Source organism: Pleurodeles waltl, chromosome 6 (genome assembly GCF_031143425.1).
Source record: "Pleurodeles waltl isolate 20211129_DDA chromosome 6, aPleWal1.hap1.20221129, whole genome shotgun sequence".
NCBI lineage: Eukaryota > Metazoa > Chordata > Amphibia > Caudata > Salamandridae > Pleurodeles > Pleurodeles waltl.
This window is the reverse complement of record NC_090445.1, coordinates 1368912476-1368930979: the sequence shown is the minus strand read 5'-3', so window position 1 is coordinate 1368930979 and position 18504 is coordinate 1368912476. Positions and strand designations below refer to the sequence as shown.

Below are 18504 nucleotides of genomic sequence, written 5' to 3'. Positions count from 1 at the left end.
TAAGAAATGTTTCATAGTTAGCCATGTATGTGTGTACATTTGTACACATAACGAAAGGTGGATCCATACACATTGATACCTTACAGCTGTTTTAGCAGATTAAGGGGGTGGAATTTGTATTTAATCTAGCGCAGTGTGGTCGCCATAAGCAAATTTCTCTTGCCAATCTGGATATGCTTGGTTTATATGCCTGAAACAAGTAGTTAGACTGCCTATCCGAAGTCAAAATGTTCTGGTCATGACAAATGCCTGGGACTGGGAGTGGGGTGCTCCTTCATTGTCACTTGTGATGTTAACTTGTTTACAGTTGGAAAGTTCAATGTAAGCAAAACAAGTACAACAATGGAAATATCTCAATATTTGCGTCTTGACTGTGTACTGCGAAGCTTTGCGGGAGAGGATGGGTGCAGAGCGGTGAAAAACAGAGGGAGTGACAAATTGCTTACATCTTGTCCAAAATTCCTTTTTACACAATAATCTGACCTAACTAAGCACATTAGGAAATAGTTATACACGCCATAGAAACTCGATTAAAAAAGCGGTTGTATTCAGTCTACAGATGTGAAATCCTGTTTTAAATGTATACTACACGTTGTTAATGATGCACAAAAATGTAATTCCATAAACTTCTCTGACACTGATTTAACTATCACCATCACTTGTCTTGTGATTGTCTAAGAGTTTATTAAATTACCTGGTGCGAGCGTATAGTTATTTAGCCACTGAGTTAGGAAGCTAATTTTCAGAATTTGCTTAGCATTTTGTTCACTTATTCTAATACTGAATTCCTTATTTCAGAAATCACTACCGGAAACACTGGACGCTCCGCTCACTGATTGGCTACTTAAAAGCAAACCTTTCACTCCTCCAGAGTTGCATATTCCCGTTTCCAGTACCGAGGACTGGCTCTTAAAAAAGCACACCACGGATTCAAGCCAGGTAAAAACAGCATGCAATTCAATGTATTTTAAATGGCTGAATATGCATAAAGGGTTATTGGAAGGAGATAACAAACAGAATATTGCTCGAGAGAATGTGGTCCATATTGCAGTCCATGTCTGTTTGTTACTTGGGCTTAGGGCATTCTTGTCTGTAAATCTACATGTAAAAATAAACCGCGACAGAACAAGGGTGATTTTGAAAAACAAGTATTGTAAATTGTTAACATTCAAAATAAATTGGCTCAGTTATACCGTATCTTTGATTCTCCCAAGAAAGTAGGCCATTCAGATGTATTTTCTGCTGCTCATTTGGTTTTGAGTGATCTGTTACTATGTAGCTTACCGTTTTTATTGTAGATAATATTAAAGCATGTGCACTTTCCAAAGAAGTATTTTGCACGCAGATGGAGTGATATTTGAAACACTGGGCGTAACTTTTTTCCGGAGTATAATTTTAGTAATTGCTCTATGGCAGACCGTGCACTGTGTAATCTGTTGGTTTATATCATAAACCTAAACCAACCACTCTTGTGTTGTTTGCCTAGGAATCAAGCTCTTCAAAAATGCACATGCTGAGCATGGATCAGATCTTGGGGCACCAAAAAGATCTTGAAAATTGGCTTCTTCAGCATCAGCCAAAGGAAGAAGACCCAGAAAGAACGTGTTTCCGAATGCGAAATTTTTCCATTGCCAGTTCTACTTTCTCGATTGAGAAGATTGATGATTTGGAGTTACTTGAGCAGGAAGATATGGACGTATCCGATTGGCTGATTACTCCTACCGAAGTAGATAGCAGAAGTTCCCTGGCAGAGGAAAAGTGGAGATGTGTGCTGAAGCCCTTTAAAGAGGAGTATAACCTGAATGACTGGCTCCCGAAAGCTGAATCCTGCAATAATTGCTGTGGTGCTCTAAGCACAACAGTTGAGATTGAAAATCTTGGGAGCCTGAAGTGCCTGACAGAGAATCTGGGTCTAAAGCGGTCCCCTTCAGCATCCAGCAATGACGGCTGGCTACTGCCGCAGCATCAGCCAGCCTTCAACGTGGAAGAGTTATGCAGGGCAAACGAGCCATGTACAAGCTTTTCTGAGTGTGTCTGTGAAGAAAGCTGTGAAAAAGAAGCACTTCGAAAATGGCTCCTTAAGAAAGAAGGGAAGGATAAAAACGGAGTGCTGCTGAACTGCACCCCCAAACAGAGCATGGATATAGATAAGCCCAAGCCAGCAGTTAACATCTGGCTTCATCCCTGCAGTCAACTTGCTGAAGAGCAGAGAGTTGCCAAAGTACCTCGAGAGGCTTCGCTTACCCATCTTCGTGCAATTCTTGACACTCCTCTGACAGAGTGGGTCACAAAGTCAACAAATACAGCAGGAAGCAATGAGGAGAAAGCCAGTAAAGAGTTGCCAGAAAGTTGCAGCAAGAGGCCACGGCTTGACTTTCTGTCTCCGTTCCACCTTCCTCTCCATGTGGACACTTGGGCGATGTCTTCTAAGAATACAGATAACTTGCAAAGTTCAGAGCAGACTCCGCTAGAAGATAAGTGGCTGCTACGTAAAAGAGCACATGTGAGTATACCCTGATAGCCATTTGGCCAGTGTACAGAGTAGATTACTTTCCTGCATGGACGTTCTAAATTGACCTAGCCAAGTACTTGCAGTTTTGTAACAAAACTGTGCTTTGCATGGGATAATTGTACATGCTTATTCTTTACAGTTCAGCTTCCAACACCTATCGCTATCCATTCCAGCAAAGAGTTGTAGCCTGCTTTTAATTTATTTCTCTTTGCCCAGTGTGATGCAGCACTACCTTTCTGCATTTTACAGTCGTAAAGACCAAATGTACAAGGGTTTAGAATTTGATTAATACCTCATCTGTATAAAGTACGCTCTTCTCAGAAATGCCATTCTCTCAAAGTTTCAGATCACTAGATTCTTCTGTGGTAGTCTGGGAATTGAAACTAAAATCCCAAAGTGACGTTCAGTTAGCAAAATTTCGAGCTTTAGTCCCACTGTTACAGTACTGAGTAAGAAAGACTGTTCTAATTAATGTTTGTTTTTTGATCTTCCACCCTGATCTAAGGAGCCTCTCTGGTTCATTTGGATTAATGGTGGGTGCGCGCAAAGTGAAAAATAGATTGACGTATGCGTAGGCCAGCCACTTCTTTTTTTTTTTTTTTTTTTTTTGTGACTGATTTATACATCATGGAGTGTGTAGAAAGAATCTTGTGCCGTTTTATGAAACTGTGTTCTTGCTTCTCTACCTCCTGCTTATGAATCGGAAAAGGACTAATATTTTGTTCATTAAAAGTAACGGCCACAGGAGCTGTGGAAGGATGCATACTGTGAAAGCACGTATTGTCTTAATAATGATTGTTCAAGGTGATTGAGTCAGTGATGAGGGATGTGTTGGCCCACGTGGAAAGTATGCAGGGAGGTTTGACAGAGTGAGATGAGATCGACCAGTCGAGGAGAGCAGAGCACTCTGTGTCCTGTGGTTCCCATTGCCTGCAAGAAGGGCATTATGATTAGTATAGTACATAACATGCCTTTAGGCCAATTCTAAAGTATTCGTTTACCGCATGGCACTAGCATACATCTGCTGCAAAATCTAAGGTAGGGTTGAACACGAGTCACTTTTTTTTTATTTTTAAAAATCTCAATTATTAATGGCAATGTCCACTGTTGGGCAGTGAAGCATGTGTGCCAGGTTTTTCCCGAGGTTACTAATTGTTGCTTTGTTAATGTAAATTGGGGAGATGGTGGATACAGTTTGATCCTTATTTGCCTTCTGCATTGGTGTGGATCATACTTCAGTCTGAGGTATTGAAATAAGAAACAATAGTTCAGTCTGTAGGCAGAACCTAAAAAGCAAGGTGAGCAATGAACCTGCAAGAATGAAGTAAAGAATCGGGAATTGTCTGGCACCAAGGTAAAGAACGATGAGATTGAATCAAAACTAGGCAGCCTTGGTAATCTGCAACGCTGTCATTCATCAGTGGTACTGGCACTTTTATTTTTTTTAATACAAATTAAGCATCGACAGGATGATCTCATTGTCCTCAACCCTTAGATAGGAATTAGTTGTATTTAAAGATCCAAGCTTCTGATAGCTAGGTATCTTAAAATTCTCTTTACTCCAGTTAACTCCTGGTTCATTTTGCGATAGCTGTGTGTAATGCCCCCACCAAACAGCAGTGGTCCTCTAGCTGAGCTCTCTTCCACTCTTTCTTATGCTCTTTCTGTTATAAAACACCCTGTCCGTCAAAACTTTCCACCAAATATGTCTCACTTAGAGTGATATTGATATTGACCCCACCGTGACACAACAAAGTACACCAAAAAGAGTCTGTACAGACGGCCAATACACGTTTTCAACGTTAATGATCGGCCTCGATTGATTTTTCTCATTTGTGTATCAGTATTCACAGTCTAAAGACAATAATAAAAGTGAGTCTAGTTTTTGCTGCAAGTTTCCGAATGTAGACTTAATGGAGCATGTGTACTTGTATGAACTGAATGTTTTAAAAACTCAAATGCAATGGAGATTTCTGGGGCTGAGACTGCACTACACACCTTGAAATTTCAAATCAAGAGATTTTGTTTTTGTTTTATTTCTAGCAGGACTGTTACAGTCTGCCAAGTGTCTGTGAACTTTTTACCTGCCTGAAACTAGCAACAGATAAAGACCAGTGGCTGTGCCGCACTTCTCTACAGGTAAGCGTGTTTTTACTTTAAAAATATTGTACAACATAATTTTAAAACTCCCCTATGTGGCTTCCCGACTTGTTGCCGACCTCGTAAACAATGACTGTTTTCCAAACGTAAATCGGGGAAAAATTAAGATTCCTGTTAAGCATATTTTTGTGCAGTTGGGTGTTCAGTTCTCTAATCATAATTGGTAAAAACTAAACAGTCGATCTGATGCTTTAAAATCAAGAAGAAAAGAATCCTTTTCAAATAAGTTTAGGAATGTGACTGTAACTTGCATCACAGAACTTGTCTGACTTTCTAAAATCATTTGAGAAAGGGCAGGGTTGTGGAATTCTTATAACTCGATGCCATGACATAATGTTTGGTGTCCAGGACAAGTTTTCATGATTATTGTGTCCTTGAAAGAAATAGGCCCAATCCCCTGCAGCACAAACCATTTGACTGCCAGGTTACAGTGTATTGTGGATCATGGAAGGGCATTGTCTTTAGTTAAGATAATATTTGTGTTCATATGTTAATACTTTTAGAACTTGCACTTCTGGTTCATTAACGCAAAGCCTTTATTTTTCTGATGAGCGCTCTAAGGAAATGTTGTAAGCCTCCGACTGAACTACTGGCAGTGGTTCCAGTATAAAAATGTATACACACGTTTGCTTGGTTTAACAATAAGAGCCTGCGTATATGGCTCATATATTGCTATGATTATATGTAAATATCTGCAAAATGTTGAAAGCAAGACTGATTCTTTGCTTAAAAACGTGTTCACAAAAAAATGCAAGTAGGTAAAAGTGTTGCTAACCTACTTTGAAGTTTTAGATACCATTTCTTTGAAGCATCTTTCAGTAAAATTTGTTGAGGCATGCTAATATTTCAAAAAAATATTCATAATGGAAAATCAGGGTAACCAGTTTCAATGGGATTTTGGCAAACATGAAAATAAACAAGCATTGGGGAAGCCAAAAGGTCCGACGTTAGTTGTCAGCCTTTATGGTTTTGTCGATGTGTGTCTTGTATTCACATGGTTTATGTACTACTATATAGGTGTGGGAGATGCAAACAAACATTGTCAAAAATTAAAGTGTTTTTGTTCTCAAAAAGAACACATTGCCACAGCTTTCCTGGCACTGAATAAACTACTTTGTGTTCCGATATGCACCTTGTGAAAGAGCAGAATGCCGTCACTCACAGTGAAGCCAGTCAGTAGATAGAGACAGAAAAAAAAAAAAAGGGTGAACACGAGACCTAGGTAGGGGCCCAGTTCTTGCATATTGCAAAAACACACAAAGTGCACCCATAGTATATTCCCTTCCAGTAGTACAGATCTACAGCTTGCATGAATTCACAAGAATTTACAAAACTAGGCTAAAATATTTGTGAAGTGCATTTTAGTACGGGCAAATATGCATGTGGAGAGTCACTCTGAGCGTTTACAAGTTCACTTTCCCTCCAACCACTTTTTTCCCCAATCCTGGAAGAAATTTTACTTCTGCAAATCTCCAACCTTTCTTAGTCTGAGAAAAGATAGAGAAGACCTGGTGAAAATCCCTAAAACATGTAAGTTAGTAGGTTTGTGCGTGTTCAAAGGGGCATTCTAAGCCTGGAACTATTTGTTACTGTTGTCTCCAGCCCCAGTATGTAGATTTGCGGAAAGGCAGCACTACAAGCAATTTATTAGTATCCAAACCTTAGTATAGTATGAGCCTTGGCATAATCAGAGAGGCTATAGTCTAAGTTCTTATATAATGATATATCATCCTACTTGGCACCAAAGAGATAAGTGGATTTTGTAACAGGGCAAGTAAATTTATGAAGCAACCTGTCCCATGGACAAGTATAGATATTTTATTAAATTCCACACCCTTGTGTGTAAGTATTTCAGAATATATCCGAATTGCTAATACACATGAAACACATTTTTTGTTATTTCTGAAGTGTGTTGGAAACGAATACTCTAATATGATCAAAACAAATCATTAAACTACGTGATGCAGTTTCCACACATTTTTGTTTCTGCCCTGTATTTTATTAGTAAAACTGTAGGTCATTTTAATTTAAAATTGTCTGTAATGGCAGTGCACTACCACACCAGGCATACTCCACTCTACTCTGCACCACTCCTCGTTACACCACTCTACTGCACTTTGCCAATTCACACTACGCCTCTTAACCCTGTGCCAGTGCACTCCAGTCTAGGCCACACCAATCTAGTCTGCTCAGTTCCACTCCCACTCTATGCCACTCTGCAACACTGCACTCTACGCCTTGGACTTTACTCTGTAACACAACTCTATGCCAATCCACTGTTTGCCACTCTAGTCTACTCTGAACCACTGCACTCTGTGCCACTGCACTGTACACCACTTTACGCCATTGCACTCTATGCGACTTTATGCATCTGCCCTCTACTCTGTACCACTCCACTCCGAAACAAGCTACTCCATGCCACTCCACACCAGAACACTCTACGTTTACCCAATGCACTCCACGCGAGTCACTGCGCTTTGTGCCTCTGCACTGCTCCACTCTCCTGCTCTCTATGGCACTGAACTCTGCACCGCACCACTATATCCTTACTCTATGTCACTGCACATCATACCACTTGCTTCTGCTCTGCACTTTATGCCACTCGCTTCTGCTCGGCACCTTCTACTTGAATCTGCTCTGCGCCGCTATCACTCAACTCTACACCACTGCACTTTACTATGAACCACTCTCATATACGTCACTGCATTCGACGACGCATCATTGTAGGCCACTAAATTAATTGCCACTGTAACCTACGCCACTGTACTCTGCAACACCCTGCACCAATGCACTCAACACCTTCTCTGCGCCACTAACTTATAGGCATGCTGAACAGCAGCCACGCTGCTTTACAACGTGACAACACATTGTCAAAGCCAGTAGCTCTTGCATAGGCGAGACCTATTGGCTTTGCGAATGCTTGTGATTGATGGCCTTTTCAAGAGTTTTCCTCCCTTTTTCACCATAAACATAAGAAGCACAAAAACTAGTCTCCCTAGTGGCATCGTAGATCCTGATCTGATAACAAAGGCACCAGTCTAAGATCGCAGTGCTGTCACTCCACATCATTCCAATTCTAAAAACCAGCATTAGCAAAGCCAATAGGAGGATATGGCCTCTTGGCTTTGTCAATGCTTATTTTGTCGTATTTTTTGTAGAACTTTTTTTTTTTGGTTGTTGCAGCTGTCGGGTTTAAAGGGACGTTGTGGTTAGTTTAAAAGGTTAAGTTTCAACTGACACTTTAACCTAACTGAAATTAATCAGGTTTAGCTATCAAGTAATTATAACGTTCCGGATGTAAATATAACTTGTGCCTTTGCCATGCACAATGTTATCAACAATATTGTTTCAGATATCATTAGGGATGTTATCAATGCAGTCATTGAACATGTCATGAGAAGTAATATGTGAAGGTAAAAGCAGTTTAGGGCAAGCTATTGAATCTTTAGTTAGCCGAAAATAGCATCCTTTCTGTGTATTAATATTACGTACGACATGCACTTAAAGTTAAAGTAAGCAGACAAATACGGGTTTTCGTTTTACCTGAAGCCTTATTATTTGTGAGCCACCTGTACTAAGTTTTACTATGAATTGCAGTCTGGTTATTAAATTATTGTGTTCTAACGTATGATCTTGTTCCCTTTCTTGTAGATGTGAAGAACCATAAAAACTAGAGCAACCATTTAGCCTTCTTGCTGAAAATCGCACATGCTAGATCTTTATGTGATGGAGATCTATTCTGAACTTTCGTCCGATGTACACGTGTCCAGTCATGGTAATCTTTGTGGACATCATAAGTAAAACCTTGTCAGTCATGCCACCTATTCGGAGTTGCCTTCCCCTCTGTCATTTCTACCCATAATCAAGCGGCATGAAGGCTAGAACATATAGAGCAGGTTGAAACTCTACAAACCTCGGAAAGATTTCTGTTTTTAGGAGATGTCGTTTATCAATCCATGCTGTTCAACACTCCTATAAGATTCCCTGGCATACAACGATCAGCGAGAATGCAATAGGATTTAAGTGCAATTTTGTAGGAAAATAGAACCAAGTGTTGTAATGAGAAAATATTTTTCTTTTTTCTTACAACTAATTGTATTTATATAACTAATATTTTAACGTGGCGACTTCCAGTCTCCAGCACAAAGTACACTTGTTAGCAAGCATTTGTTACACCCAGGTACAAGAAAGTGAGGCATACCGCAAGCCTTGACAGGCATCTTAACGTTGTGCTAAGTTTTTGTACTGAGCGTGTGACATGGTAAAAATTAGGAATACCTGAACTTTTAAAGGTGCTACTCAGGTTATGTGTTAATCAGTAAGGCAAAGTGCCGTGCCCACCCAATTAACAAAGAGCTGTTAACCTTTTCCTGCTTAGCATATTATTATTATTATTAACCTAAATGCTCTTTGATTATTTGTAATACGTATTTAATTATTGTTTATGCTTTACAGTAATCAGCACATGTACACTTATGGAAAATATGCCATACTCTGAAGATTAGATTGAACAAATACTGTTGGTCTTAAACTTGAATAGGGATTGCATTCTTCAGTTTTCATATTTGAACTGCTCCAGTCACACTCGGCTTATAAATGTGTGCACAGAATTGCCGGGTGTCAGTTGAGGCGGTTGCACAATTAGGGACCCTTGATTTAAGATGCAGTCTTTGTTACGCACAGTACTTGAACAGTATGGATTGAAAAAAACACTGCTTGATATTTTCATGTTCTCGATTTGGAGCGTTCTTGTTAAAGGTGTAATTGATTTTGCATATTTGGAATGCTAATAATTCATCGAGATATATGTCTTTAACATTTAACCAAATTTGTGTCCGTAAAAATGTGATATTGATTTTCAATTATTTTAAAACGGATTGGGCAAAATATTTTTTGACTTGATTTTTAAAAAAATCTGTCTCTCCTTTTGATTTGCTTAACAATATAAACTGAAAATCAACATTCAGGGTCAATCGTATTTACGTTAGCCAGTTTTGTATGTCATTATTTCCCATTAGTGTTGCCGCCATATTACTCGAGTTTTAATAAATATATTCCATACCGGATTTATTTGTTTGTTTTTTGTTTCAGTTGAGACTCTTTCAGATTACAAGTGTATTTTCTGTGCAGCAGCATAACCAGTTTGCAGGCTTCTCACACAGCTCATATCTGCAGCTGGGACAGCATAGTCAGAAGTATTGCAGATGGCTATCTGATGGATAATTCTAGCTGTAGATCCCTCACCTTTTGACTTTCCTCGGGTGATAAACTGGATCCGGAACTAAAAAAAAAAAAAACCCTGATTTTCGGGACTAATGGGTGGCTACACTCGCTATACAGTGACCTTGTACGGTCCCAGGATGTGACATTTAGACATGGAAAGATGCCACCCCTACATTCTAACAGGCGTTCCTTTCTTCTCCATGCCATTTGCAAATCTGGATCTCCACTCCCAATTTTTTTTCAGTGTTTACCAACTCCAAAACAACTTGTTTACTAGACATGGTGCTAGAAAAGGAAGCAGATGTCACTCCGATCCATACGATGTCTGTTTGTGGTATCTAGGGTGCAGGCTTAAATCTAAGTCATGTGATAAATGTTCCCTGGTGCATCAAAGGCCATTTGGGACCGGGAAGCAAAGCTTTACAGTGCAGCATAAAAGAGAGGGGGACGGTCATGCTCCAAGCTTGGGATCTGTTCCAAATCCAGGTCATGGGCGTCAGTCATGCTCGAAGTTACCATCCTTGGACAAGTGGAAGATTAAGCTGAGAGACATTTGGACACAAAAGCAAAAAATACAAGAGGGACTAGTCACCATCATGTCACTTCTTCACTTGAGAAAAGTCACCTAGTTGTTACTCAAAGGACCCGATTTCAGTTCTGTCATTTGATTTCGAACCCACCCTGATGCCCATCTTGGTGCATCTAGAGTTTTCTGGGCCCCCCTTTGACACCCTCCAAAGATGAAGCCTTCAGGGAGCCCGTGCTATAGCTTGCTAAAACATTGACCCCATTGAACACCAGACATCTCATTGACCAGTAGGGGCCCCAATCAGACTTCCACTGGCAGGTGCCTACCTATGCCTCCACACTCGCACCAGAGGCCTTGGTGCCAACTACCGTAGCCTCCACTCAAGTGGCACCTCCACAGGAGACTACCCAGATGGTTATCTTCAAGGCAGATCCGACAGCAGGACTCGCCTAGCCTACGCTGTTATGGTTACAAGTGGATGAACCCCTATTTTCTTTCTAAATACCAATACTGATGTAGCCTGGGGACCATGTTCAGATTGGATTCTGACTCCATTCAAGAGCTTCAATGTACTTTGTGTGATAAGGTTACAGTCAGTTAGTCACCCCCCCCCCCACCCCACTAAAAATCTCACTACATCAATGATGGCCTCTATTTAGATCTACAGAATGACAGTGGCCTAGATCAGGTGGGGAGGGAGTCCCCCAACTACTTAGAAAATTACAATATATTAAGATTAATGACGTGTATATAAATAAAGAAGCTAAATGTACAATTGAACATTTTAAAACATACTGTAAATGTGAAGGAATTTGAAATTGGAGGCTAAAAACCTAAGTTAGTATCCTCAGATTGATTGATTGGAGCAGTGCAGGTGCATCCAACAAAATGGACGATGAGTGGCCTCAATTAAATGTAGAAAAGCTCTAACCTTTCTATTAAAAATACATTTTTCTTTTCTAGTTATGTGTTTGCAAATTAAATGCCACCATCTTGTGTATTTGCTGAATGTTATTTTTTATATTTGTGTATTGTTTTGTGGTTCAAATCATCAGCAATGCTTGGGCCCAGGTCACCGGCTTCCAATAATGGCTTGTGGGGGTCTCGGGATTCCAATAATGATTCAGTGGGGCTCCGGGTTCCAGTAATGATTAAGTGGGGGGTCCCTAGAAGTCAAAACGTTGGGAACCGCTGGCCTAGATACTTCCCTGAGAATTAACTGGACTTCCCATCAGAACCTCCAAATGAGGAGATTCTCTTTCATGGTAGTTGTCTGCATTGTATTTTTGGCAACTTCTTTCAAATCTGTTAACAGAATTATTGTAGTCTGGGCTTGCTACTTCAGACCCTTTATTATCTTTCAACGAGGCTTTAACAGATAAGGTGACTGCAACTTGATCCAAACCATCAATATATCCCCCAGTAAGTAATCTGGAAGTTAGGCACCACAGACCTGCCTCAGGGAGAGACTGCCTCCCTGATAAATAGGTGACTTATGAGTTTGGTGGTCAGGCTTCCATAGCAAGGTAAATGCTAATGCATTGCCCTAATGTGCCTTCAGAGCAGATTGATGTGCTCAGCAAAAGTCTTTTGCTCTGCCAGCTTGACACTGAGGTCTTTTAATCACATCAGTCTTCTGGGATGCTATGGCATGCCTTGTGAGGTATGGCCAGTGAAATGTTACCATCCCTAACGAATTCAGAAGTGCCTGCCCACAGGCAAACTAAGATGGACAGGTCATAGTAAAGATGCTTTGCGGGTGGGCATGGACACAACATACTGTGGACTGCACCATTAACATGAGTTTCGCGATCGGGCACCATGCCTAGAAGCACAGCACATGATTTTCCTGTGATGTGCAGGCCTCCTTTGTAATTATGCTGTTTGGTGAAAAAGCCGGCCTGTCACCTGATCGCTTTAAAGGATAACTGCTCTTCCCTATTTTTAGGTTTACCTTAATCATTTCCATTAACATTACCAGAAATGTAAACAATATTCTCAGCCTCGCCTAATGCTAGAGACTGTTGTCGCACACCTTACATCAGACAACACAGCCCTTTCATAGTTTGTGAGGAATTGGTGGCAGCAGAGACCGTGGTCACTTTCAAAGACAGTAGTCCTCTTCCAGCAACCTCTTTCCAGCTGGTGTGTTTTAATTAAGACCCTTGACTACAGCAGATAAAGCCTGGTGCCCTTCCATTCACAACTACCTCCTCTCATGTTCCACCTGTTTATGGTCAGTCTTCACAAGATCATGCCCTGTTCTGCCACAGGTCTTACTTAGGAAGTTAAGCCACTGCTAGCCACAGGGGCCATATGTAGAAAAGTATCCTCTTTTTGGCATGGTTTTCCTCACATTTGGCCCTTTGTCAGTATGTTGTGACTGTGTTCACTGGGATCCTGCTAACCAGGAACCCAGTGACTGCACTCTTCCTTTAAACTTGGTTGTTGGACCACAAACACCCAACATTTGGCATACTGGTGGCCCCTTAAGTCCCTAGTATATGGTACCCTAGGCATTGAGGCACCGGGGGCTCCCCATGGGCTACATCATGTATTATGCCACCCGTGGGAGCCCATATAAATTGTCTGCAGGCCTGCCTTTGCAGCGTGAATGAAACGGTGCATGCACCCTTTCACTTAAGGTCACTGCACCAGGTCACTGGAAGTCACCCCTATGATAGACCCTCCTAGCCCAGAGGGCAGGTTGCAGGTACCTGTGTGTGAGGGCACCGACGAACTCCAGCTCCATTTTCCTGGACTTCATGAGTGCAGGGTCGCCATTTTACGCATGTACTGGACATAGGTCCTATCTATGTCCAGCTATATAATGGTAATTTAACCTCAGCATGTTTGGTATCAAACATGTTGGAATCATACCCAAATACTGTTGCCATTATTGGTTTAATTGTTCCATGCACTCTGAGGGCTCCTTAGAGGATCCCCAGCATTGCTCTCACCAGCCTTCTGGGGTTTTCCAGGGAGCCCATGCTGCTGCCACCCCTCGGACAGGTTTCTGCCCTCCTGCTGCTTGACCAGCTCAATCCCAGGAAGTCAGAACAAAGTATTTCCTTTGGGAGAGGTGAGGTAACACCCTCTCCCTTTGGAAATAGGTGTTACATGGCTTGGGAGGGATAGCCTACCCAAGCCACTAGTATGCTTTAAAGGGCACATTTGGTGCCTTCCTTGCATAAACCAGTCTGCAGACCTCCAGTCCCTGCTCTGGTGCGAAGCTGGGCAATGGAAAGGGGAGTGACCACTCCAGGGGTGGTGCCCAGAGCGCAGATTCTGCCGTCTTGAATCCAAGGTGGGCAGAGGCCTCTGGGAGCATCTGGTTCGCCAGGTCAGGCAGGTGACGTCCGAGCCCCCTCCTGATAGGTGACCAATCCCCCTTCCAGGGCCATTTAGGGTCTCCCTCTTTGGGGGGTCATCCTATTCGATGGTCAAGACTCCAGCAGGACTCCTCTGCTCCGTTTACTTTGACCTCTGGCCACTGGAACCGCAACTGCACTCTACCGGAACCTACAATATACAGCTACAGCAACAACTCTGCTCTGCAACATTGTTTCTCTGGCTCCTTCCGACAACTGCAACATTTCCCCGGCTGTGCATCCTCTGAGGGCGGCAAGTCTTCAGTCTGCACAAGGAGGAGTCTCCCTTGGAGTGAAAGAGTCACTTCTCTGCATCCGCAGGTACCTACTGCAATGACAAACGGCTGCATAGATCTCCTCTCATCCTGAGCTGTGTGGACCCCGCATCATGGGTGTTGGTCTGGAGTGGTCTCCTGGTCCTCTCTGCCAGCTGTCCAACTTTGGTGAAGGTAAGCCCTTGCCTCACTACACAGGATAGTACCCCCATGCACTACAACTCTTGCAGCTACCAAGGCTTGTTGGCATCCTTGATCTTCAGGCTCCTTGTAGCCCCAGCTCCCAGCACTCTTCTCTGCGAAGTGCAGCCCATTGTATGCTTCTCCTGCGATGTGGGACCTCTCCTCAGGTGTGCTGCGTGGGCCTATGTGATTCTGAGCTCCCTGCCTGTGGTTCTTCAGTAGGGGCTGCCTCTTCTTCTTTGGACTCTGCTCTGCTGAGGGTCACCTGGGACTCCCCCGTGGGTTGAGTCCCTCTTGACCTTGCTGGTCCCTGGCAGCTCCATATTTCCTCCATCCGCAACATTTACTTTTGCCAAGGCTTGTTGGTGGTTTTTCCACACCACAGATTGACTCTAATCCTTCATCCGGTGTGGAGTATCGACTCCATCAACCAAGAACTCTTCACCTGCTCCAGTACTGTCTTGCTGACCATCTTTGTCTCATCGTCGACCAACTTCAAAATCCACAAACTGGTGGGTAGTGGCTCCTGCCACCACCGGACACTCCAACTGGAACTGCAGTTGGTCCCCTTCTTTTCTAGGTCTTCCTCTTCCAGGATCCACCATTGGGGTCTTGCAGTCTTGTCTGGGTCTTGCAATATCTTCCTCTGAAGTCTTGTGGGTTGGTTTGGGTAGAACCAATAACTTACTTCTTTCCTCCTGGTTGCTAGGGGGCACTCTAGTACTTACCTTTGGGGTTTCCTAGTACCTCCAGCTCCCCTCTACGGATTCCACGTCCTTGGTTAGGGACCCGACCTTCGCATGCCACTTTCTTAGTAAATGGCTTGGTCTCCCCGTAGGACTTCGGTATTGCCTATTTCTTTTCACTGCTTTCTGTTGCTTTTACAATAGTGTACTTACCTCCTATTGGAGAATTGCCTATCTAGCAATTTAGTATTTGTGTCACTAAAATAAAGTACCTTTACTTTTGTAACACTGTGTGGTTCTTTCTTGTGTGTAAGTGCTGTGTGACAACCGTGATATTTCATATGCTTTACATGTCTCCAAGATAAGTCTTGGCTGCTCATTCACAGCCACCTCTAGAGAGACTGGCTTCTAGACACTGCCTACACTTCACTAATAATGGGATACCTGGACCTGGTATAAGGTGATAATACCATAGGTATTCACCACACACCAGGCCAGCTTCCTACACCATATAGACCGTGTCCTAGAGGCTGAGAAAGTGAAGTATTTTCATTCCTGCTATTTTTGGTGCCCAAAAAGGATGGAGGACTCCGGCCAAATTTAGACCTTCGACCACTGATCACTTTACTTTGGAAGGGCAAGTTGTTGACCCTGGCCCAGGGAACTGGATGCTGTCCTTGGACTTTCATGATGCATACTTTCATGTACTTCAGTTCCAACCCCATCACAGACTGAGGGAAGAGTCTGTGGACCATTTCCAGTTCACTTTCCTGTCCTTTGGCTTCACATCAGCCCTTTGGGTGTTTATAAAGGTGATAACAGTGGTTGTAACCCACTTCCACAGGTCGGATAGTTATATATTCCCATACATTGATGACTGCCCTTAAAAAACGTAATCTCTCTGACCAGTCACTGACCACCTGCAGGTAACTGTCACCCTTCTGGCAGTACTGGGAGCATTCCCATCACTGAGCTGAGGTCTCACTTGCAGTCTACATGGAGGATCCCTTTCATAGTGGCCAACTTGGACATGCTGGCATGCAAAGTTTTTCCACTCCTACCAATCTAGATCATTCAGGTTTTGATTCCCTATGTTTCAGCACTGAAGATTCTGAGGATTCTTGGCCTCGTGAATCCGGCTAGTCCCTCATGCTCCGTGGCTAACACAGCGGAACTGCTTGCAGGGCAACACCCATATTTCAAAGAAAGCAGCCCAGAAGTTCTGGTTTTGTAGCGTGAATCTTTTCTGCATTCATATGTTTTGCATTATTCCGCTATATAATGGTTAGGTCCGGAATTTCTTTTCTTTCGTAGTCCTTATCTCTTTTTGTTGTTGTTGGGCGGTGACGACTTCCACCATTTGGTTCTTGGTCTATACTTCTATGTCATGTCATACACCTTTTCCAGAAGCCTCCCTCTTGGTCGCCATCATCAAGTTCTTTTTTCCTGCTTTTGGGGCTGGAAGCATCAGGAAGACCACCAAACTTGAAGGAGATTAGAAGCAAGAGTTTTTTTGTCGAAGGAAAGCAGAGGAAAAACTCAAAAAAGGTCATATCGACAAGTCGAAGTAGGTGTTTTTTTTTTTCTTTCTTTTCATTGAGAAAGAGCGAGTGCACGGACAGGGGGCTTCCTGTTGGACATATTCAGTTTCTGTCCACAGTACCACCACAGGTTTGCAGAGAGGGACAGCCATCAGGTTTGCAACGTTTATCTGCCTGTCGACCACTACTCAGTTGCCTGTGAGGCCTGCATGGAGTTCAAGGCGAAGGGTGCTGAAGATTCGAGACAGAGGCGTGCACACTACGCTATGCAGGGCCAGGAAGATGGTATCACACCCAAAACTTGGTGCTGTCGAGTGAGTAACAAAATTACTTTGCAGAGGAAGTGGAGGGTGAAGATCGATGTCGAAGTAGACATCAACATCTAAGGAGAGAAAAACAGACAAGTAACACCGAAAAAGATGCTGGTGGTCGAGTTAAAACAGACTCCCCAAAGACACAGCATCGCGCCGAAGATCTCGCTGACCAAAGGCAAGACAAACCACAAAGATCTCTGTGGATGCTGATGGAAGAAATGCCGAAAAAACTTCAACTTCGAGGACGAACAAACTCCAGAGGAAAATAAAGATAATAAAGGCAGCTACGACAACCGCAGAAATACTGGAGCCAATCACTAGATAGCACCATAATACACAGCATGTGAATCCAGAAAATTCTTCAAGCCCCTACTGTGAAATACATTTACAAGTCTCTTCTTGTAAGAGGCTTATTTTCTACAATATGGAATACAAGGATTCGGATAATGCTTCAAGATAGCATTTTATTCACTGCAGTGGGTCACCTCCAAAGGAGTGTCAAAAAGGACAGAGTTTGGGCAAAGCAACTGACCTTTCCCCCAGCCTTTGAAGCCTTTCATTGCAAAAAAACTAAATAAAAAACACACTTTACCACATTATACATGCGTCTCAATTTCCAAACACGTTCAAGCAGACATTTCCTGTAACACCTTTGAACCACAAGAACAGGATGTTCAAACACAGAGATAACATTACTAGAACATAGGGCTGTTTAACCCATTTGTAAAGTTTCGAAGCAACTCTAAGAAACCAGCACATATGCATAGTATGAAATTAAACAGGACCGATTGAAGGCATACATTTTGCTCGTAGCACAGAACAAATGTTACTGAAATGCTAGACAAAATGGAGCCCTCACACCATGTTAAGAAATCCATTTTCCACACTACAGGTAAGTTACCATTTGATTGCGGGTATCTGTCTCCAACCTTACCTACAGCAGACCTTTTTGCTTCTCCACCTGGAGCTCACCGTAAACATCGATGCATGCTCTCTGGGTTGGGGTAGTCATCTGGGAGAGGTGGAGATCTTGGGCCTTTGGTCCCAGGTGGAACAGAGGCATCACATCAAGCTGGTGCAACTTTGTGACATTCTCTCTCAAGTCCTGGGTTCAGTTAATCAAAGGAGACTGTTTTGTGTCTTTACCGAGTAATCAACTCTATATGACACTGCAGCAAGCAGGACAGTGTGAAGTTGCGAATCCTGTTGGGGGAGGAGCTGCAGCTCTGGAAGTGGTTGGACTGCCAAGGTGGCAGACCACAAATGGTGCCAACCATAGGTAGTTCAAGGCATCGGCACCTGATGACTGCTCTTCTGGCCACTCTGTCTGGGTGACCCCGGGGTGCTCTAGGCCAAATCCTAGAAATGTGTTTTTGTACCTACTGCCACAACTGAACACTGTAATGCATCCAGAGGTACACTACCATACTAACATTGGTGGTGTCCCTGAGATGTGCCCCCTCTGGCTAAAATCAGGAACTAATTTAAGGTGCCTCAAAATCCCACAGAACAGTGACTAGGTGATGATACCAAACACCATCATTACCGATCCTCCTGGATGGTAACATCAACTGCATAAGTTTCCGTCAATACTGATGTTAAGTGGAGCATTTGTTTTGGGTCCATGCGTGCTGCTTTACTAGAAGCCCACTGGTGCGGACAAGCATTTGCAATGCAAGCCGTCTTACATTTGCTGGAGTCAGAGCTATT

At 42.8% G+C, this 18504-nt stretch overlaps 1 protein-coding gene across 5 annotated transcripts in view; it reads left to right on the top strand.

Annotated features, from left to right (window-relative positions):
* NCOA4 (nuclear receptor coactivator 4) overlaps positions 1 to 9738 on the top strand; it is a 48249-nt gene extending 38511 nt beyond the window's left edge. For 3 of the 5 annotated variants that reach the window (XM_069240672.1, XM_069240669.1, XM_069240673.1), the window contains exons 7-10: positions 799 to 939; positions 1487 to 2503; positions 4556 to 4651; positions 8324 to 9738. In XM_069240672.1, the coding sequence (XP_069096773.1) occupies positions 799 to 939; positions 1487 to 2503; positions 4556 to 4651; positions 8324 to 8329 (1260 nt within the window). In that variant the 3' untranslated portion in view covers positions 8330 to 9738. The remainder of the gene's footprint in view (positions 1 to 798; positions 940 to 1486; positions 2504 to 4555; positions 4652 to 8323) is intronic. The other 2 variants (XM_069240671.1, XM_069240674.1) reach the window with 1 other exon arrangement.
* The last annotated feature ends 8766 nt before the right edge of the window (positions 9739 to 18504 follow it).